This window comes from Mustela nivalis (assembly GCF_964662115.1).
Source record: "Mustela nivalis genome assembly, chromosome: 8".
Taxonomy (NCBI): Eukaryota; Metazoa; Chordata; class Mammalia; order Carnivora; family Mustelidae; genus Mustela; species Mustela nivalis.
In genome coordinates, this window is record NC_139027.1 from 26,284,208 (window position 1) to 26,307,379 (window position 23,172).

The following is a 23,172-nucleotide window of genomic DNA, read 5'->3' on the forward strand; positions in this document are numbered from 1 at the left end:
ACACACGCTGCCTATTACTATTTACTAATTGGGAAACTGAGGCTTAGAGAGGCAGCATCACAACAGTGTAGCTCAAAGACGGGACCCACAGCAGCTGCTCAGGAAACAGTTGTGGGTGGACGGACGGCAGGGAAACAGGTAGGAAGGAAACGACTGACTCAACGTCTGACCTCTAGTTCTGTCTAGCTGGTACCAATACACCAACTGCAGCAGCAGGTGCGACTGGGGCCCCAAAGCAGGAGAGCTGCAGCAGCCCACGCCGCTTCCTGAGCCCAAGTCGGGTAAAATCCTGTGCTGGCCGGCACGTGACCACTCCAGGAGCGAGGGCCCAACTCTTCCCTCAGAATGTCACGTGAAGGAAAACACACGGTACCAGCTGCAGTGAGGTTAGGTGCCTTCCTCTTCCCCAAATGAAATATTAGCCCACAAATTAAATGGTTACATCTACAACTCCTACAATGTAATGCAAAAATTTTCAGGTTCCTCCTTCTTTATGTTTACCCCAAATATACAAATTATTTAGACAATGCTTAACAAATGGGCATCTGAAGAAAGGCAGCAAATAGCTTTAGAAGCCCTTAAGTAAGTTCTTTACTCAATGCACTTATGGTGTTGGGGGAGAAGAGTGGAGGGGACCGGAACCAGATAACGTGCTCTTTTTCGAAGAGCCCGAACTCCTTAACTACTGATGCTCCTACTCAGGTAGATGAGGATTAAGCAGAACAACATAACGCACCCATGTCAAGTTGGTTTATTTATGCTCCTTACTCCCTCATTGTTACTGTTCATCACCTGCCAGTCACTCTTCCAAGGGCTTCATAGTAATTCATTCACTGAATCCTTACAGCAACCCTGCTGTTAATGCCAATAAACAGACAGAAAACTGAGATGCACAGAAATAGATGCAGAGATTTGACCTCAGAAACCAAGTTTCCACCCATGACACTCTTTTATCAAGGTGTGAGTCTTCTGCATGGGGAATTAACTGGGGCTGGGGAAGGGAGGTAAGGAATTGAAATCTGTTCGTTTTGTAAAAGAAAAAAAAAGATCTTTTAATATTTTTTTTTTCCACATGGACCCAAAATGAACACTTAGAAGTGTTAACCCTGTGGGCTTTCTTAAATTTACATCTATTCAACTACTCCTCTAGCCAGAAGACTGAGGAGGTCTTGTCGAAGCACAGAGGTTTTTCGTAATTTGACCACGCTAACTGGCCAAGACAAGCAGCAGAAGAGTGGGTGAGATGGGAAGGTGCTTGATATAAAGGGACACCTCTCAGCTCACTGCCCACGTTCATCTGCCTAGTGGAACAAGCTAGAACAAGGAGAAAAATCACCCTGGAAAGGAAACTTGCCATTCTGAACCACAGCTAGTAAAGCATTAAGAATGCAGCCTCATTCTCAGATGTTGGGAAACACTCTGATGTATGTTGCACAGGCTCTAAGAAGAATGGGTAGGATCTCATCCCCCAGCAAAAAGAGCTCCTATCATACGTTTACGCCTAGTTTGAATTCAAATTCTCCTTTTCAGCTATGCCACCAGAGCCTGAAAAGATCATCTCAGATCCTAGGATTCCTAGAATAAATTTTAACCACTTATTTCACTCCCCAACTAATCACACACACACTTGCAAAAATCGTTTCTACTTGGCTTGAACTTGTATTATGAAGTAGACCCTTTAAGGTCTTGCTACCTTATTCTTTATTGAGATGAAAAAATTGTCGAGGAGGGGCGACTGGGTGGCTCAGGTCGTGAACCCAGGGTCCTGAGATCCAGCCCTGGGTGGTCTGGCTCCCTGAGAACCTGCTTCTCCTTCTCCCTCTGCCATTCCCACCACCTGCGTTTTACAGGGGAGGGGACAGGGAGAGGAGGGGAGAAAAAGGAGGGAGGAAGGGAAGGAAGGAGTGTAGACAGCAGGGAACACATCTGAGAGGTCCCCAAGCTCCCCAGCTGCCCTCTGCTTCAGCAGAAGGCCTGGTACAAAGTAGGAAATTGATGAATGAGTGATTGACTTCTGTAAAATGACAAGTCAGATCTCTGAAAATTCAGCTTTGGAGAATGCAACCTCTGAAAAGGAAGGCTCTCCGTTTGTTACTCATGCATGCTTGGCTAGTCCAGTTTCCTCTCTGAATAATTAACTGAGCTGTACTGGGGTGTCTCTAAAATCCTGATAGTGCACATGCCACACACGGAACACAGTGTCACTGGAAGCTGCTTCACCGATCAGCCCCGACCGTCCATCCGTCTCACCATGGCTTCCCCACACGCGAAAGCAGCGCTGCCATCCCGCCACGTTACTGCCGTCGCCTGAAAGATGTTAAACACACCCACTTTTTTTTTTTCCCCCAAGAATTTCACAATTAATGTCTGGAATGTGTTTTGGATTATTCTTCAAAAGATGACACAGTTGCCCTAAGATGAATTCAATATTTTTCCTTTCTCCCATTTGTCATTCTTTGGTCCTCCCACTCCCTTACCTTTTTAGGGTCATCTACTTACTCCTCCCAACTTCATAATGCCTGTCCCCAGCACCCCCCAAGCCGTTCCCTTGTTTATCCAAGTCATCAGCTCTAACCAAGCCACGCAAAACTCAGAAACTTGCTAACTACCTCCTACTGCTCGATGCAATGCTCACAGCTTAAGGCGTCTTCAGACAGTTTTCTTCCTCAATTACCCTGTTTCACGGCGGCCTTGCCAACACACTTGCATGTGGGTTCTCCTGGTCACTGTTGGGCATGAATTAATGGCAGCAAATAGCTCTAGACATGCTATTTTTGCCTTTCTGGTACTATGCAATTCATCTGCCCTTTGCCAAGTGTTTTATGTGACCGGATTCCTGAATAACAGTGTGGATTCTGTAAGCGTGAGAGTCAAAGCGAAGGTCACCGAGTCCTGTCATTTGTATGTGTGCAGTGAACAGTCTCTCCATATTCTGTCAATATTTACTTCTGGGAGGAACTAATTATTTCCTTGTTTACTTGCATTGGTTTCTCTTCCCATACCCTAGTACCGTAATTTTATAGGCCCTCTGCTGGCCTTCTCTTTGTAAGAGCTCACTCCACCTGAAGACTTTGGAGATGGAAAGCAAAACACATTCCTCAAAAACAAGGAGTCCTGGGTGTTTCAAGTTTTCAAATGCTAATAAAGGAGAACTAACTTTGTCCCGCCCCTCTTTTTAATTAGTAAATTTAAAATCCATGGACTCTCGACTCCAAGTCCTACATTTCAGAGCAACGAGAGGAGATCTGTGTGGCTTGTGCATTAACCAAATGGTTTGGTTTGGGAAACAAACCTGGCTCCTGAGCAGCCTGACCTCAGATCCTCCGTATATTCTTTTCCAAGGAGCCATCATCTCCGACCCCAACACATTCTTCCAGGGTTTTGAGGAAAAACAAAACAGAACAAAAAAACCTATAACTTTCGAAAGGCAGCAGATCCAGCAAACAACAGGAGCTGTAAGCAGCCACCACATAACCTGGTGTGGTTCTGCTCCTCACTGGCCCCGTGAAAACTCGGTGGAAGGAGAAGTTCAAACGCCTGGGAGAAATGAAAGGACTGTGTTTTGAAGGAGATAGTCTGGTAGATGCCATGGTTAAAAAAACCACAGCAAGTTGTATAAAGACGAAGCTACTGTGTAAAGATGCACATGGGAAACAAAAGCTGGTACTTACCTACGACAGCAAACACCTGGCTCTACCAGCCAGGTTCCCGGGGCAGAGCCAGTAAGGTCTGCCGGCTTCCACGTCACTCCGTCCTCACAAACTGTCAAACCCAAGACAGCATGTGCTCTTTTACTATGCAGAGAGAGAAGGCTGCCCATGTTCTCCCCAGCTTGCCCCCACGCCTCACAACAGAAGCATAATGTACTATTCCCCTTAAGAGGGAAAATGGTCCTCACCCCCATTGCAAAATAGAAGCCTCACGGTACCATCAAAACATTCTTCCTAGAAAATCCCGCTGTGGTCATTTTTCACAACTGTGTCTGATCTCCCATGCAGTCTTCTTCCTCAGGAGTTCAGAATTCAAATTTGTTTCAAACTTGTTTCTCTGGCTTTTAGGCGATTTACCTGGAGGCAGGCAGCCCAACCAAGGGAGAGGCCACTTAGGAAGTCAGAAACCGCCACAGGGACTAACCCAATGCGTGGAAACAGTAAAGACTTGTGTCCCCCCCACCCCTGGGGGGCCAGAAAGCACTTTTTAGACCGCAAGAGAGAAGAGAAAAAAACTTTAGGTACTTGGCTCTATGGCTGATTTTTAAAATGCACTTAAACCAAAACCATCTTTAAAAAAAAGGTATGATTTGGTTGATAACCATCTAAACAACGCCAAAAAGAAGACTGAGTGTACATGTCACATGACTCATAAGGCATGACTCTTCATATTATTTAATCTTTCAGATAATTTTTTTCCTCACTATTCTTTCTATGGAGAAGGCTGTTCATCCATTTGCTCAATGAACATTTACTGAGAGCCTACTATGGGCTGGTGTGCTTTAAAAACTTAAGACAGTGAGCCACAGGTTGGAAGGGGTCCATCTTTGCTTCTGATTTACCTGTGAACCACAGTAAAAAAAACATGATTTTTTTTTTCACCACAAAGCCAGAATGGAGTAAGTAAGAACTACTGCAATTTGGCAAACCGAACTATAACTGGTATTTAATTTATGTCCTCGAAAGCCGGTAGATTAGTCATGATAATATTTCTTTAACATGCAATATGATTTCTCAGTGAATTAAGTAAGTTTTCAGAACAGTTTTCATTAACAGATACAACCAGTAGGGGTCATTTTAGTGCAAAAATCGCAACGAAAGAGACTTCAACATGAATAAAATATATCAGTTCCTATTCATGTCAGTTACAATAATCGTGCTTCAGTGTGTGAATTTTTGGATAAAAATGGAAACTGAGGGAAAGACTAGCTGTTGAGAAATATCTTGCAAACGAAAAAAAGAAGCCTCTTCTAGGTAATTACTGACATTGAAAGACTCCTCTAATTTTTATAAAAAGAAAAAAAAGGTTATTTATCCTACATTTCCCCTAAATTCTGTAGTAAAGTGAAAATACTTTAAATTTTAGACAGACCATTGACAGTATCTGTATAGATCCAAACACCGCATCATGCCAGGTGTTCTTACTTTGGTTTAATGGATTTAGAATACAACTTGACTGCTGCTTTTAGAATTCTACAAAGATTAGACAACCCCCCCCCCCCAAATGCTGGGTGCCCAGTTTTGGCAACTGCAAACAGTCTTGCTAAACGAAAAGTGTTGCTAGAGACGGCAAATTGAGATACAATCACCAAACAAGTACTTCCAAGCATCTTTGAGGCTAACACCAAGTGCATGGGGTGTTACCAGAAGAAATCAAACTAAGAGGGATGCCATCACTTCAGAGGAATGAAAAGCTCACCGATAAACTGCCAGAGTAACTCTATACTGTGATGCCGGAAGACTGGTGCCAAAACACTCGATTACAGTGTATGTTCCCCCAGCTCCACATTTCATTCACCAGAACCAGAAATACAAAAACAAGGGTTAAAATCATTAAAACCTCCAAGAGTCCTTCTCAGAGCCTAGCAGTTTCCACTGCAGTTGGCCTTGTTTCATGCTGCTTGTTCTTTTCAGATTTATGGGAGGTTGGCTTAAGTAAATCATACACTCCAAGTGCCAGGGTTCAAAGATGCATCTTCTAGTCCAACTCATTCAGAATTCCCCAAATCAAACACATAAAATTGTATCAGAAGTTAATCTCCTGGCCATTTTTTTTTTTTTCCTTATGTGAGAAATAAAAACACATGTTTTAACACGGGACTTAACCTCTGAAGGCTTTTGTGTTTCAGGCAAATCAACTCTTTCCATCCAATGTCCTAAGGGTGCAGCAGTGCAGGGCCCCTTCCCTCTGAGTTCCCTTCACTCCATACTGCCCACTAGCTTCCAAACCAGAAAAGCCTCCTTGATTTTCCAGAACTGTCCAAACTCTAAAATCTACAGGTATAAATAAATGTGCATGGATTTAAAGAAAGCCATAGAACTGAAGTCTTTTAATAGACCCATTTTACCTCTAAGATTGCTACCTTCTTTTTCAGTACCTCGGCACGATAAATAAACACAGACACACAGAAGGATGCCTCAGAAGAAACCCTTCCCCGGTGTCCTGGGTCTGGCTGTGAGTAGTGAGGTACGGACCAGGTCAGGGGGCGCCTGTCCCTCCTCCTCGCCGCTCCTCCAGAAGTAAGGCAGCTGCTCTGCACCAGGACGGCCCGGAACAGCATCGTCACCCCGACGTCAGCCGGAGCAGGGATCCCGCTTTTAACTGGTGCTCACCGAGTCCTGCCCATTAGCCAAATAAAAAAGAACTCACTGCCTCTCCCTAGTCCCCCAAGCAGACCAAGCACCCGGAGAGCGAGGCAGGAGGGCGGGGCTCAGGGCCGACCCCCGCTCTCAGGGTCCACCCAACGAGGTTAGGCTCACTACTCAAACCGCTTTCCCCCTTGGTCAGTGTCCACACCGAGGTGCACCAGGCTTCGTGGAGAAAACAGCAGAACCGCCCTCGCTGTCAGACAAACAGAAGGAACCGGCAACACGATAGGAAACACGCGGATATCCGATCTTAAGCAGCAGCCACGAATATAGTCAGCAACAACTTTTCACTCGGAGGGGCAACACCCCGCATCCCCCCCCCGCCCCCATTCAGAAGAGAAAGCCTTTGACTGTTTTCAATAGGCAAATCAATGAGTAACCACCGTAGGTAACTTCCCCTGGCCTGACATATTCCGGAGCTGAAACTGATTTACACGCGAAAGAGGAGGAAGGCGTGAAGGAAGAGCGCAAGGAAAAAATAATAAAAGAGTCACGCAGGGAGTGTGAGCTGAAGACACGTCTCCTCGCCAACAGAAAAGGGACTTTCGACAGCGGTGTGCAGCCTTCGGTAGCCCACTGCGCTAGTGCGGGGAGGGCGGCAGGGGCCGGACTCCCCGAGGGGCTCGCGACAGCCTCCGCAGTGCCCCCTGCCCGCGACGCCCCCACTCCGGGGAGCGGGACCCGCCCCTCCGCCCCACCCCCCCGGCAGTCCCAGCCCGAACAGCCACACGTGTGCGGGTCTCTGCACGGCCACCCCCACCCGCCCATCCCCACCCACGAAATCCACCCTCGCCCGAGGCCGGCCGGCCGGCCCAGCGTCCGGGGAAGCGGACGAGCGGGAATCAGGGGACCCGGGGGCCCTCTCCCGGGGGCGGAGGCCCCCTCCTCTGGCGGAGCCCTCTCTCCTCGGCAAAGTCTCGGCCAAACTTTGTTAGGCGCAGCCAGGTGGGAGGGGGCCCGCGGCGGGCGGCCGTACCTTCGCATACGCCCACTTCGTACTCGGTGATGGAGTCGCCATTGAGCGGGGGGCGGATGACACAGCGCAGCCCCCGGTCGCAGGCTCCGTGGAGCCCGTAAGCGCCGCCGCAGCTCTCGTTCCTCTGGCGGGCGCACATGTAGCAGCAGCCGCAGACGCCCTGCACGATGCTCCCGGGGCAGCTCCTGGGCTCTTCGCACTTGGACTCGTCGCAGGGCAGGCAGACCAGCGCCCGGGTGCCGGAGCGCGCCAGCAGCAGCAGCAGCCAGACCAGGAGGTGCCCGCAGCCGGCCAGCCCCCTGCCCCCCGCCACCAAGTACATCCTCCTGCGCCGCCGCCGCCGCCTCCTCGCAGCCGGGCCGGGAGCGGGGCGGGCGTCCTCCCCTGCGCGGGGCACACGCGCCGCCGCCGCCGCACCCGCAGCCCGCGGTCCTCGCCGCCCCCCTCGGGGCCTCCGGGGCGCGCCTCCCCTCGCGGGGCGAGGCCCCCGCCCCCCGCTGCGGGCCGCGCCGACCCCGAGCCCACTAGCGTTGGCGCCAGCGGTGGCTTCCCCTCCTCCTCCTCCTCCCGGGAGGGAGGGGGAAAAAAGAAAAAAAGTTTCCTCCCGGCAGCTCCGGTTCAACCCAAACTTCTGGCGGCGGCGGCGGCGGCGCTGGGCTCCAACCCCGGCTGGCGGCGCCTCCTCCCTCTCCTCCTCCGCGTCGGCCGGCCCCGCGGCGGTGGTGGCGGCGGCGCAGCCTCCGGGCCGGTCCCCGCCTCCCGAGCCGCCGAGTGGGCGCGGTGGCGCAGCAGAAGGTCCGCGGCGTCCGCTCCGCGCGCCCCGCTCGCCTCACTCCTGCGCGGCTCCTCCGGGCGCTTGTTTATGGCTCGAGCCTCCGCCGCTCGGGCTGCGCCCTCCCCCATCCTACCTCATCCCCCAGACCTCGCCCCCCACCCCCCCGCGCCGCGCGCCGCTCATTGGCTGCCCCCCCACCCCTCCCGGCCCGGCCGGCCCCCTCCCCCTCCCCCGCCCCGGCGGGCGGCCGGGCCCTTCCTCCCTCACACGCCTCCTCCTCCTCTCCTCCTCTTCCTCCTCCCCCTCCGGCTCCTCCGGCCGGAGCCCGGCGCGCCGAGCCGGCCCTGCGGCCCAGCCTTCGCGCGCCTCCCTCGCCCGGGCTCCGCCGGCGCGCCGCGGCTCGGGCTGGGGGCGCCCACGGCTGGCAGCGAGAGGCGCGGCGTCCCGAGCGCCCGCCGGCACCTCGGCCACCGTGGCTGTGGCCTGGGCGCCCCGAGGGCGAGCCGGCTGGCCCTCCTCCTGGGCCGGTTTTGGGTTCGGAGAGCGGCGGGGACCGCCGAAGCTCGCTGGCGAGGGGGTGGCTGCAGCCTTGGCTGGGGGCACCCGCCGGATCGAGAGGGAAGCGAACGCACGGAAACCTCCGCAAATGGATGAGAATCCATCTTCCACTCGAGCTGGGGTTAGACTTTGTGAAAGATATTATGTAATGGAGTCTCGGGAAGCTCGAGACGCCTCCAGCGAAGCTGCTGGTGAATTAATTAAGTGCTTTAAACGGTCTAGGTAAATGTTCCGCAGGGGGTGGGGAGGACGGTCGAGGGCTGCTGGAGCTCGAGTTGAATTTTAACTGTCCGCATCCTGTGTGTTCGGTCGCTCTGCCGTCTGTGCCGAGGCGCTAGGTTATGGGAGGGGGTGAATGGAAAGTAGCAGAGCTGAATTTCTCTCCCTTGAGTAAGGCCAAACACTGGATTACTACAAGTCTTGACATGATTGGACCCGTGTATCTCATGCATCATTAATGTCATCTGACATTGCCCTGTTCTTTCCCAAGCTCCTGTCCAGAAGTGGTGGGTTTTCTTTCTTTCTTAATTTTTCCGTTTACTTATTTATTGTTCATGTATTAATAAAGAAGATGTGTGGCAAATGTTATTTGTGAAAACCCTGGTGAAGAAGTAACTGAAGTGATGCAAAATGCGGTGTGTGGAGATTGTTTCCCTGCTGTGACTGTCAGAAGACGTTCTGGAAATGACAGGCTCTGTAATGACCCACCATTCACAGCGTAGGTACCAAGGTCAATAAAATCAGTGAATTAACAAAAAGTGACTTGCACCTGTGTGTGTGTGTGTGGGGGGGGTTATCAGGTCCTGTGGCAGGTGTGAGGTAGGAATAGGCAGCAGACCTGATCCAGAATAGTCTGGCTCCGGAAAGGTGGCAGCCAAGTGGATCCTGAAAATCCTGACTAATGAACCAAAAGTTAATAGCAAAGCAGTGTAAGGAGAAAGGAAACAAAGATGCATTTGAAATCCTCTGTTTTTGGGGCACCTGGGTGGCTCAGTGGGTTAAAGCCTCTGCCTTCAGCTCAGGTCATGGTCCCAGGGTCCTGGGATAAAGCCCCACATCAGGCTCTCTCTGCTCAGTGGGGAGCCTGCTTCCTCCTCTCTCTCTGCCTGCCTCTCTGTCTACTTGTGATATCTGTCTGTCAAATAAACAAATAAAATCTTAAAAAAAAAAAAAAAAGAAATCCTCTGTTTTCGGAACAAATTTATACTTATAAATAATTTGGACTTAACCACTCCGGTTCTGAACCAAAGAGCCAGAGTTAACCAGTGGAATATTCCCCAGTCACTGGCATCAGAAAACTAAATGGTTCTCCAAACCTTTTTCTTTGTCCTGAGGAGGGAAAGAGACTGATTATCAGTGGGTGATAGAAGATGTTCAATAGTAAACAGGGGAAATGTCCCTGTTTTTCTAGAAGGATCTAAAGAGCTGTTGGGATGACTAGTTTCCAAAGGTGTTGTAAAGACAGTTCCTGTAGTTGTGTAGGTCGGGTTAAAAAGACCCTAAGGTTCTGCAATTATAACTTAGTGAAGCCATTTGAAATATGCTCGATTTTCTATTAGCAGAATTCAAGAAAGATAAAAACACACCACACTTAAACCTGATTGTTGCTTGTACCCCAACAAGGCACCCGTACTTCACTGTGGGATTTGCCAACAAACTGTCATCGTCGCGCTGTGTTAAAAGGTCTTTGCCACTCTTGCAGAGAGGTTATCTATATTTCTGTTCAAATCCAAGTATAAAGACATTATTAAAATGTAGCAGATAACACTGTAGGACTCAACAGGAAAAGCCAAGGTCGGGTGATGGAAAAAAAAAGGTAAGAGTGAGAAAGCCACTGTCAATTGAAAGAAGGATGATTATTCTCAAGGTCTTTTGTGTGTGTGTTTGTGTGTGTGTATGTGTTTAATACAGTTTATTAAAGGGTAGGGAAAGCTAGAGATTGAACACAGGCAAGCGACAATATGGAAGTCACCATCCATGTTTCTGGGATTCTGGTGAAAGGTAGACAAACACAAAGTGATAAGGGCTGACTTCTCATGGGGAATTCAAGTTAACTTTAGAAAGGACTGGAGAGATTCTTAAGACTAAGGGGTATATCAGTTTAGAAAATTCAAGTTATATGGGGTCCTATGCCCCATATAGAATTCATAGAGAAGCAAAGGAGAAAACAGGAAGAGTTACATGAAACTTATATCTAGTAGTAAATAAGAAACAAGCAGGGGCCTGACACCTTATCTGAAACCAGCATGTGAACTCGGAGCTCAGTTATGAAATAGCAGTTTCTTCCCTGGGATCCAGGAGGAACGCTTAGATGGCCAGAAGCCAAGGCTGAGATTGAGGCTCAAACACAAAAGGTTTCCCTCATCTTTAGAGACCAGAGTAAAGATACAGAAGAAAGGATGGGTGAGCCCAACGTGGTGACAATTAGGGGCCAAGGAATAACATAGACCCTGGGAGGCATATACAGATGAAAGAGATAGAGTCATACAAGGAATATGGTCTAATGCCTCCTCTTCTGGGAAGTGTCTTGGGCTTATTCTCTGATCTATAACATTTTGTAACTACCTCTGCTTGTAGCATTTATCATGGCATAGTATAAAACTTTCTCTAAGTAGGTCTGGCCTCCATTAAATTGGGGGTTGGGGCAGTGCATGACCTATAAGAATGTATGCATGCCTGAATGAGTTGATAAAGAGAAGGAAGAATTATAGGCAGAAAGATATATGCACATTCTTGTCCGCAGCCCTTCTGTCTTGGTTTTAGTAAATGCCTCTAAAATAAGCCTTTGAAAGGGTGGTTGGACACGAAGGAGTCTTCCAAATTGGGGAGGTAGTGCACAAAACCAAATCCCACAGGTCTAAAAGGAAAGGAAGTTAGACTATACTTGAGATGGAGGTCTGCAAGCAGAGAGAGTCCGCCCTCTATTGGCCGTTGGGGGGGTTGTATGGGAGGGGTTTGCTAAATTGTTAAAAGTATCTGGGGACCAGCTGGGGACCTAGCAGAAAGTGGAAATAAGAGAGCAATAGACAGACCACTGATATTAGAGCCCTCCTGCTTGGTACTGTGCCTAGTTCAATCTCTTCACTCTAGTCACACTCTGGGATGTTTGTGTTTTCCTGAAACAAAAGGGAAAATGTAAGAGTTGTCTTTTGAGTCTGAAAAACACACTCTTAGAACTGAATTGCACCAGAGAAAAAGTCTCATTGTTTTCTAAAGATGTTGCATACATAGTAGAAAGATCTATGAAGAAACTAGGACAAGAAACCTACTCCTTTCCCCTCCTCCTCCCACAGCTCTCGCCAACCTTATCTGGGCTGATCTTGGGGTTGGGCCCCTTCAGTAGCAGAGAAACCCCAGCTTTGGGGGCTCAGCCATCTGATCTTGGCTCTGGATCTGGTACTTGGGCTAGGTTATCATCACCTAGTACCTAGTTTTACTAAGGGAGTTCCTGTTTTATCTACCCTGCTTGTGTATGGCAGCGGCTCTGGAGGAATTAGAACCCCGGTAAGGCATGTGCACAACACAGGTTCTCCCCTCTCGCTGTTTACACACATTTGAACAAGTTATTTATCCTATCTGAATCGGTTTCTTCCTTGTAAAATGGAGGCAAATTTGAATACCAACCGCACAGCGTACAGTATGGACAAAAACGATCCTCCTCCTTTTATATTGTTATTTTTACTTTTATTTTTTTTTTAAGATTTTATTTATTCATTTATTTGTCAGAGAGAGAGAGTACACACAAGCAGGCAGAGTGGCAGGCAGAGGCAATGAGAGAGGCAGGCTCCCCGCCGAGCAAGAAGCCCGATGTGGGACTCAATCCCGGGACCCTGGGATCATGACCTGAGCCGAAGGCAGCGGCTTAACCAACTGAGCCACCCAGGGTCCCTATACTGTTATTTTTAGAGTCCTTCTCATTGAGTGACTCCTCGAGTTTTAGGCTGGAGCAGAAATCCCCACTCTGTGCTATCCCAGTACCTCCTGTTGTGCAGCCTCTGCCTGCTCAGACACCTTTTTTCCCCCCGCTTCTTACTGATCTTTCTATTGATCCTACGTTGGCAGTCTGTCTAGCCCTGGGGTTGTAGACTTTGTGATATTTTCTTGGACCTATTCCAGTCTTATTAAAGGTTAGTTCATTAATAATATTTCAAAGGGTGTATCATTAATAATAATGATAATAATAGTAATAGCTAACCTTTGTAGAGTGCCTGCTAATAAGCTCTTCACAAGGGTTATTTTAATGAATGCACAGAATAGTCCTATAAGGCCAATGCCTGATATTACCTTCCATACCTAAATGCTGTCTCCACTTCACAGTTGAGGAATTGGAGGCAGAGAGGGCTGTGTGGTTTGCAAGGTCTCAGAGCTCTGTGGATGGCTATTCAGTCTGGAACCCAGTCCTGCTATCCTGTCAGAGCCTGTGTATGTATCACATTCTCAGGCAGTAAATTGAGAATGGTAAATTGCTTTGCTTTTCAGTTTTATTGTCTTCTTGTGGACCCAACTTAAAATTAACATCTCAGACAAGATCTTGCCTTCTTTGATAATTTGCATATGAAAAGTTAAAACACCGATTAGTGCTTTTCTCAGAATGGAAATAGCTTTGTTGTTTTCCTAATTATTGAATAAAAAATATTTATGAAGTATTTACCATATGAAGTATTTATGAAGTATTTACCATTTCCTGAGTATATTACCATGACTAGTCTTCACTATAGCCTGCGGAAATAGGTACATAATTACCTGCATTTTAGAGGTGGGGAACCAGAGACACAGAAAGGTTAAATAATATATACAATGTCACACCTATTTGAAAGGAAAATATGGGGTTCAAACACAGGCTGTATGGCTCTAGAATTCATATTATACACCACTACTTCTAATATATATTCTCTACAAACACATGATCATGTAGGGTTAGGGGAATATGAGAAAATATGAGCAAGTTTAAAAAAAGAAATGAAACATCACCTATAATTCCATCATTGAAATATTAACCATTAATGACATTTCTTAGGCATCTTCGAAGGCTTATTTTTCCCCTTTAAATATAAAATATAAAATGGGATACGCATCCTAGTTTATAAATGCTTTTGCACTTACACCTATACATGACATATTGATCTTTAGGATAAAAACTGCATCTTTCTTTTTTATTTTTAAGCTGCATCCTTTTTATTTCTACTGAATATTATTACATGGCATGGGCATATCACATTATATTTAATAACACCATATTAATATACCGTTAGGGGTTTTTGTCTGTTTTACATTGTCACTGTCACAAAGCTGCAGTGCCTTCCCATTCAGCAATATCTTCCAACATTTATCCATTGACTTCCTTTACTAAATTCCTAAAGTGGAATTGCTAATTATGGGCCAAAAATTATGCCTATTTTTGACACTGCCAGACAGCCTTCCAGAAACTTTTATCTGCACACTCCCTCAAACACTTAGTGCAAGTGCTCAAATCATTCTTATAATGTTTATTTTGGAATTGCCTTGTGTAGTCCCATGGGGGAAATAAGCTTCCTTGTTTAACCGTCATATATGATTCAACATACTATAACTCAAGTAGATTACCTTCTTCGTTCACCCGACTTGGCTCGAACTTAATTTTTATAATCTCTTGGAAATTCATCCTCAAAGGAGGGGTATTTGTTGGGATATTTAAGAGAACCAACACATGTTCCAGAGACAATATGCTTTTAAAAAAGAGTTTAAAAAATGGTGCTCCTTTCACAATATACACAAGTATCAAATCATTGTTATACATCTGAAATTAATAAATGTTATATATCAGTTCTACCTCAATGAAAATGATGGCAGGCATGGGTGGTTTCCACAGAACCAGCATTCAGCTTTTCCAAGTAACTGCTGACAAGGAGACATCATTTATTTGAATGGTAAATTCTGATGTGATAATGTTCATCAGAATACTGGTATTTTTATATTCATATCCTATATATCATACAGATGTTTTGTCATTGAAATGAGAATTTACTACCGGTTTTCTGGGCAAAATGGTAGTGCTTACCAATTCCTATGTTCCCTCTTTTCATTCTGGACACACACTTACGATCTTCCTTGCAGTTAGATGGGGCCATGGAATGTGGATGGAAATTTGGATGGGGCTTTTGTTTACGATGAGATCTAAAATGTTTCCACTGCGTATTTTTAAATTCTCTCTCTGTTGGCTGGCTGAAGAGCATGCCATAGAGGATCTGAGGCACTAGATAAATTTGTAACCACTAAATGGATAGTACCTAAGTCCCTCAATGGTTGCCTGAAGCTGACCTCCTACATACAGACACATTCACATACACAGACCTCACTGAAATCTCAGTGGATGGTGATGTTAGGGAGAAATGAATCTTTACTGTGCTAAGTCACTGAGATTTGGGGCTTGTTTGTTATAGCAGTCAGTTCATCCTAACATATTTTAGCCTAAACAGAAATAACATTAATTGCTTATTTAGGCCCCAGCTATTATTATATGTTCTCAGACAAAATGCCATTTTGGCTTTTGTTTCTTTGATCATGGAATGTTGTGAAAGGATTATGTTACCAATTCTAGCCTTTATGCTTTTTTTTTTTTATTATCACAATGTTCTAAGAAGATCTTAACGATGTTTTGTTAGCACTGTCTAGTGGCAATTAAAATAAGTAATATCAAAACTTTCCAATTACTCAAATGAGAGGGTAGCCACCTCCATTCTGCTCCCCAGTGAGAGTGAGCTTTCACATGCTCATACCATCCCTATCCCTGGCTTTATTGGGAGTTACCAAAGCCCATGCACTGGAAAGACAATGAAACTCTTCAAACCCTCATTCTTCTCCTTTTTTCCGCATCTGACAGAATATATTACTTTCTCTGCCCTTTGAAGCCTTCCCTACTCCCAAGTATTACCCTCATCACATTGACATCTGTAAGTTTATTATGGACTTTAAATTGGCACCTCCTCCTATTTATCACTTGAACTTGAAGAATATTCCAATATTTTGATATTGGATTCTAAGGCCACCATAGTCATATTATTTTTTATTAATTAACTGATAGCTTAATGGGTCTTGATCATCTTACTGGTTACATTGGTTGCTCTTCACAAATTATTTCATGCTCAAACTAAAGTTCATGCAACAAAACATGTTCACTGACCAAGGGCTAGTTGTCAGCAAGCTGTGACCGTGTAGATTAGCAAGAAACCTGGAAGATTGGGCTCCTAGGGCATGAAACCATATAGGAGAGATTCTGAGAGTGTCTCCATCAATGGCTGATTATTGTCAAAGACCATGTCATGGTTCTTGTTTAGATTTGTCAAGGAAAAGAGCCAACCAGCAAAGCCAAACACAGGTGTTTAAAGAAGAGGGCTATTCAATTTTTTTCCTTGACACATTACGGACTAAATCAGAAATATCTTCAATGATGAGGAGGCATTGTGGCATAAAGTACTCTAATGGAAAGAACCTGATCTTGGGAATCAAAATGTCCTGGGATGAAATTCTGACTGTGTTTATTACTATCCATGTCATTTTGAATAAGTGACTTAATAAGAGTTTCTCATCAGTCACTTAGGAAATTAGCACTTACAGCATTCTGAGCACGTAAGAGATACTTAATAAGTCTTCTAGCATTTTTAATGATGGGATTTTTAAAACCTCTAATAGATTCAGATATTCACTAAATCTTTGCTGCTTTCAAAGCTTTGTGGTTCTAGAACATCGTAGTACTTTCTGACCTGTGTGAGGATCAAACCCAAGAGCTTCACCTCAGAGTGCTTATACCCTTTACAATCTGTACTTCCCCTAAAGTCTGTACTTTTCAGGTCTGTCTCTCCACGTAGAGTGCATGATTCCCTATAAGGCAGGATAGGAACTTTAAAGCCAGCCAGCTGGATATTACATTTCTAATCACTAGACTGGTTACAAAAATTAATGTCTTTCCTTGTGCTCGAGGGGCCCGCTGTCTAGAATGGGCAACTGGTTACGTCAACAGCTTCAATATAGTGTAATAGAAGTTGACGAAATTAAGTCTACATGCAAAAATTTGATACAGTTAAACAAAATTCTTTCATGAATGAGAAGAGAGTTGGGTTGAATCTTGAAGGAAGAATCGATGCCAGTTTTAGGGGGAGGGAGGGGAAGAGATTCCAAGCAAAGAAAACAACAGAGTGACTAGAACAGAGCTGGGTACACACTAGGTGTTTAATAAATGTTGTTGAAAGACGGAAGATAACCTGTGCTTTTGCTGTGGGAGAAAGAAAAATGAGGGTCTGAGGAGACTGGATGTCTGGCAGCATATATTAGGAGACAAGGCCAGTGAGGTTGGGCTGGATGATAGAGGCCTCAAATCTGTAGCAAAGGGCTTAGACTTCATCCTGGAGGGGAAGGTTTGAAGCTTTTAGGGACAAGTGACTTCATCAATTTCATATTTTATAAACATAACATACTTTATTCACTTTGAGACACACTTTTAAAATATTTTAATAGCTTTGAATGTGGGATGCAACCCACAGTTGATGGTATGTCATAGTTTAATTGGCAGTTTATTTTCTCTCTCGGTGGCCTATAACATAGCGTTGCTTAGGAGTAATGGCATCTTATATGTACTAAAAAGTTGAAATTATGGTCAGCAGAGTAAGAGAGGGAAATGAAGGGAAGCCAGAAGGCTAGTTGGGAGACTTACCAAATGGCACAGCTGTGAGGCAACCAGCGAGATACACCCAAACATGCCACAGTAGATTCTGAAAATCCGAAACAGGTGAGGAGTTCCTGCGTTTCACGGGTTCAACCCACCTTTTGGTTTTCCATCTTGTTCTTTGCCATATGGTTAGAACTTGAGGAAAGCTTTCAGCTTTTCATTAAAACTATATTTTCTCAGGTGAACAACTAAAGTCGAAAGAGTGTTACTTGGCCCATATTAGGCATTTTCTGAGGAAAGTACTCGCTGAGACTGGGAGCCCCTTTAGCACTCTCCCCTGGGGTGTCTGCTTCGTGCCTAGAGATTTCTTATTGACAGAAAAAAAATTTTTTTCCCAAGTATCCGAAGAGGCTTCAGCTATGTTCGGGTTCAAGACCTTCGTTTTCACAAATGAGCAAAGCGAGGTCCATCCGTGCTGATTGCCTTCCATTTGCCAGCTCTTAGGAGCCTCACACGGGGCACACGGCGGCTGCAGCGCTCGGTCCTCCTCCGCCGTCCTCAGGATCAGCACGTTAGTTGTTGGTCCACCTCTGGATTAGTTCTCACTCGAGTTCCGCTCCTGAGCAGATGATACAAAAGGATCTTTTGCCTTTACGTGCCACAATTTAGCACTAATGCATTCGGTATTAGCTTCTCTCTCTTCTTTTGGACTCGTTCTATAGCTGGAATCGTACTCTTTTTGCCTAGATGCCTGGTTGTCTGCATCCTAACCTCGGCCATTGAGTAGGGATGGTGTCTGCGATGGCGCTCCGTTGTCTGGACGAGGGCTGTTTGGGTTCTGATGGGCACCACCTGTCTTCCCGTGCCCCAGCTACTACCGCAGCACCCCAAGGCACTTCACCTGGTCCCAGAGCAGTCTCCAGAACACAGACCTCCCCTCTGTTCTTTTTTTCCCTCCATCCAACTCTAGACTGTTTATATAGCATGATAGTTTGAGTCCTGTTGAAGATGAACTCCTTTCTCCAAGCCCCCAAATTCTGCAACATTTATTCACTGTGAAAACCCTTTTCTTATCTCTCATAAACAGTACATGCCAGTAGGATGTATGGGGCTGCACCCCTTCTAATTGGTTGAGTCAACTTTTCCACTCACTGGGATTCCCTCTAATTGGCTGGTCAGGCATTAGTTCCAAATAACCAGTGACGGTGCAGTTCAGCTCTTAAATATTTTAAATGTCTCCTCTGCTTCCGAATAACCATTGGCCAAGGACAGGGAACCTCATGTATGCGAAATGCTTTGCATATATTAATTCTTTTGATCCTCCTAGCAATCTCCTCATACGGTATGATCAGATATATTCTTAAAGAAGAGGAAGAGGCTCAGAGAAATTATATGACTATCCCAAGGACATAAGCCATGAGGCAGGATTCAGATCCAGGTCTTGGTGACTTCATACCTCCCTATGACATTGCAGCTTCCTCTATCCAGGACCAACTCATTGAGATAAGCAAACTGCTTATCTCAATCCAGGTCTGCTTATCTCAATCCAGGATTAGAACATCTTGGCTCGGATGTTTGGTGCTTCCATGTCCTTCCTTGCATATTAGGGCAGTAGCCATTTACCTGTTGAGAACCATGAGTTCACCCAAACCTTACAGGCAGACCCACCTTCCAGGTGTTTCCTACCCCCTCAGCATCCAACTCACCTCTCCTCAAATATCTAAATCTTACGTTAGCGAACCGTAAACTGTCAGACCTGTGTGTGGATTCTAATGTCTTTCTTTATTCTCCTGTTGTTATCTTCTAAAAGCTACCAAAGAACTAAGGAGACAGTTCCCTTTGGTTCCTAATTTGTTTCTCATTCTAGAACATTCTCTAATTTTATTTTTTTAGTTGCAAAGATGAAATGTGAGGAGTCTAAGCATATCATCAGGGCAGCTTATCTGCAGAAAGAGTAAACAAAAATACATTTAAAAAGTGCTTCACAGGGAATCTGGTGGTTTGGGTTGGAGCAGGTCATGAAACCATGTAATAGTGTAACTCTAATAACTAATATTGCTTGAGCACTTAAAATGTTCTCAGTTCTATTCTACATAATTTTATACATCCCCTCATTGAATCCCCAACAACTCTATACAGTAGGGACTATTATCATCTTCATTTTATAGACGAGGAAACTAAGGCACAGTATAGTTGAATCACAGGTCTGGGTCGCCCAGGTTCTAAATGAAAGAATCAGGATTCAAAGACAGGCACCCTCATTCTAGAGCACAGGCTCTTGGTCAAGCCAAGGATTATAATGCTTTAGTTAAACAAACATAGAAGAATCAGATACACAGATGGTTATTGTTTTTCAAAGCACTGACATTATCACCTTGGGAAAATAAGTCCATTTCCTAAGAGTGTTGTCATTTCTCAAAATATTTTTGGAACTAACCTCTGACCCAACTACAAATCTGTAAGGCAATTAGACTTGTTAGGCTTATACCTTAGTCTTGATTAAAAACAGCATTACCATAGTATAAACATAGTTCTATAAATCAATAAAATTGATGAACTCTGTCTTCCCCAAACGGAAATTCATAAGGAAAGGTAACTCCCAAAAGAAGAAATATAAATGACTAAAAAACATATGAAAAGATGTTCAACCAAATATAGTCAAAGGCATGCATATTAAAATTAGGAGAAGATACTTTTTATCTACTAGTTTGACAAATATTTTTACTTTTTTAAAGACTTTATTTATTTTTTTTTAAAGGAATTTATTTGACAGAGAGAGAGCACAAGTAGGCAGAGGGCAGGCAGAGGGAGAGGGAGAACCAGTCTCTCTGCTGAGCAGGGATCCCAATGCAGGACTTGATCCCAGGACCCTGCTGAGGGCAGCCACGTAACAGACTGAGCCACCCAGGTACGCATGGTTGACAAACATTTTTAACAATTGGCAATATCCAGGATTAGCAAGGATGGGGGAAATAAATACTCTTATGAATTACTGGTGATAGTATAACTTGGTATAATTTTTCTGGAAGTCAGCTTAGCAATACACATCAAAATATTAGTTGGACATATCCCTGATCCAGATATCACAATTTTAAGAGTTCATTCTAAGAAAATAATTCTGATTCCAGGAACATTCCTTATTCAGAAAACTACTTTCCTAAGAAAAAGAGAATAAGGTCAAGTCTATAAATATCTTGCAACCAGGATGCCTGTTGTAGTCCTGCTCATAGTTAAAAAACTGATAACCAACAATGCCCATTGAACTAAATGTCTATTAATAGGTTATTGATTAAATAAATCCATATAATGGAAAATTATAGTTATTAAAATGATGTGTGTTAAAGAGATATTCACAATATAGTGGTTATTTTTATTTTTGTTTCTTATAGTGTTGATTTTGAAAAAGCAAGTAAGATAATATAATTGCAATTAGTATAATACAATAATGTAAAAATTATGATAGAATCTCATCTTCTCTCATTTTATTTACCTCTCTATATCTCCACCCACAAATACACAAATATGGATAAATATTCTTGGACAAGCTATTCACTAATATATTAAGGGTGATTATTTTTGTGTGTTAGGACTTCATGCAATTCTTTTTTATTTTATGGTCATACCATTATCATTTCATGCAATATAGTCTTATATTGTTTTTAACTTTAAAATGTTCTCTTTATAATTAGGCAAAACTAAATCTCTTCCTATTTTGAAAAAAGAATTACAAATACCTAACTGGATCATTCACAATCTTTACCAGACATGTTTGCAACAATTTTGGACAGTATTCAAAATAAGAAGTCCACTCCCAAATGAAGGGAGCTTGCCACTAACGACATTCTTTTGTCATGGGAAACACAGATCAATCTCAAAAGAGAATTTACAGAATTGTTTCATCACATCATTGAAATAAGAGTCTCCAAATGGCGATGACGTGTAAGTGCTCAACGTTTATCTGAAGATATAATTTTGGATGTTTGTTGACAAAATCGTCTCGCCACTTTTACTGTTGTGCCTCACATACTCTGTTTACATCAGTTTTCATAAAAAATTTGAGATAGCTGAGCGCCCCCAAAATCTTCTCACTCGGTGGCTGAACAAGCCGTAATTTCTTTAGCTTTGGCATGCATCGGTAAAAGAATGCATATTTTTGCTTGCTTGACCAAGCTCAGGAATCTGCAAGTCTGCTAACATTGCATTATGTGGACGGTGCCCTGAATAATACCATGTGCCCTGTCGCAAAAGCAAAAGATGTGCGTGTGGAATTTATTTTATACCGATTTATGAGGACTGCTGCACACAAATAGATTATTGTAGTGTCTGTGATTAATGGGAGACTGCACGGCTGCGTGGACTTCATAAATCATTGGATGCGATGTCTGAGTGAATTTTACTTGCAAAATCAGTTTCAATCAGCTTGCTCCAAAACTGGGTAAAGCAGGAAGATGTATCCAGGGGTGGGAGGCATGGAGGACTCTGTAGCAGTCAGTCCCGGTCCGGTATTATGTCTCCTGTTATCAGTGATGTGGAAGAACGAATAAGCAGCACGTTAATTAAATTTGCAGATGGAATTGGAAATGTCACAAAGGCTGAGAAAGCCCGAGAAATGATACAAATTGGCCTAAATTTAGTGATAAGTGGGGGTTGGAATAAAGGACAAAAATAAAAGAGGTTTGAGCATGTGTGCACATGTACACACAAATCAATAAGCGGTGAAAGAAATCAGTTAATTTTATAACTCTCTTAAGATCTCGAGTATCATATGAAAACAGTTTGGGAATAATGAATATTAAACAAGAATGCCTGCAGGGTTTTATTCTAAGATCAATATTTAGCATTTGTTTTGTTTTTAAAGTAATGGGTTTATTGCTTTTTTGATACATGAGTAATACATATTCATCATAAAAGAATGAGCAGCTACAGATCAGCAACAATAAAAAATATTCCTTTAATTCCATCATTCAGTGGGATATATAATCATATATATATATATAAATGAGAAAATGAGATCATATTGTATATTCAATTTGGTATCCAATTTTATTCGTGTAAGAATACTTTTTTTTCCCCCCCCCCCAAAGGCCAGGTTCTTGAGAACTGTGGTCTATTCCCACCTTTCTCTGGCTCATTGAATTTGTTCCCTCAGTAATTAGAAGCTCAGAGAAAAATGACAAAGGGCTAATATTTGTAAAGGCCAATGTTGGAGAGAAAAAAAAGAAAAAGAATTTTTTTTTTTTTTTTTTTTTTTTTTTTACTACTGTGCCCGCTCCTGGGAAATTCCTGACACCACCCTCTAGCCGTCCATCTCTCTGAGCCCTTAGGGGTCAGCCTTTCACCAAGGGAGCAGACACGGAATTCCCCCCACATTTCCTGGCCTGGTGCTGAAGCTGGCCCTCTGATCCTGAGAATTATTGGCACTTCAACAGAATCACTATTATGAACTGGAACTATTTCCAGAAACAGTTTAAAAGGAGGCGATTCCCACTCGGAAGGTTATTCACGAGGGTGGAGAAAGGTAGTCATCTGAGACAAATGTCCTACCAAGGGTGGAGTTACCGGAGGCATGAAAAGAGGGAAGGAAGAAAGAGCAGGGAGCGTGGGAGGAAGAAGAAAGGGGGGAAAAAAAAAAAAGAAGGAAAGTTCTGGTCTGGGGCCCTGAAATAAAGCGCTGAGCCAAGGACAATGGAATAAATGAAATAAAAGCCTAAGCCTAATTCAAACAAACACAGGCAGAACCTGAATCTTACTATGAATCAAACCTGAAAGTGTAGGAAGATGGTCAAATCAATCGAGAACGAAGTCATTCCTGGAGCGTTGGATTTGACATCAGGTAGACTTAGGAGGCCAGTGTGCCCTGTCC

At 44.3% G+C, this 23,172-nt stretch overlaps 1 protein-coding gene across 7 annotated transcripts in view; it reads right to left on the bottom strand.

The window, feature by feature from the left end:
- CRIM1 (cysteine rich transmembrane BMP regulator 1) overlaps positions 1 to 8,213 on the bottom strand; it is a 189,646-nt gene extending 181,433 nt beyond the window's left edge. For 4 of the 7 annotated variants that reach the window (XM_082745318.1, XM_082745322.1, XM_082745321.1 and 1 more), the window contains exon 1: positions 7,336 to 8,211. In XM_082745318.1, the coding sequence (XP_082601444.1) occupies positions 7,336 to 7,657 (322 nt within the window). In that variant the 5' untranslated portion in view covers positions 7,658 to 8,211. Of the gene's footprint in view, positions 1 to 7,335 lie in introns of all 7 variants that reach the window. The other 3 variants (XM_082745319.1, XM_082745317.1, XM_082745320.1) reach the window with 2 other exon arrangements.
- Positions 8,214 to 23,172: the final 14,959 nt, after the last annotated feature.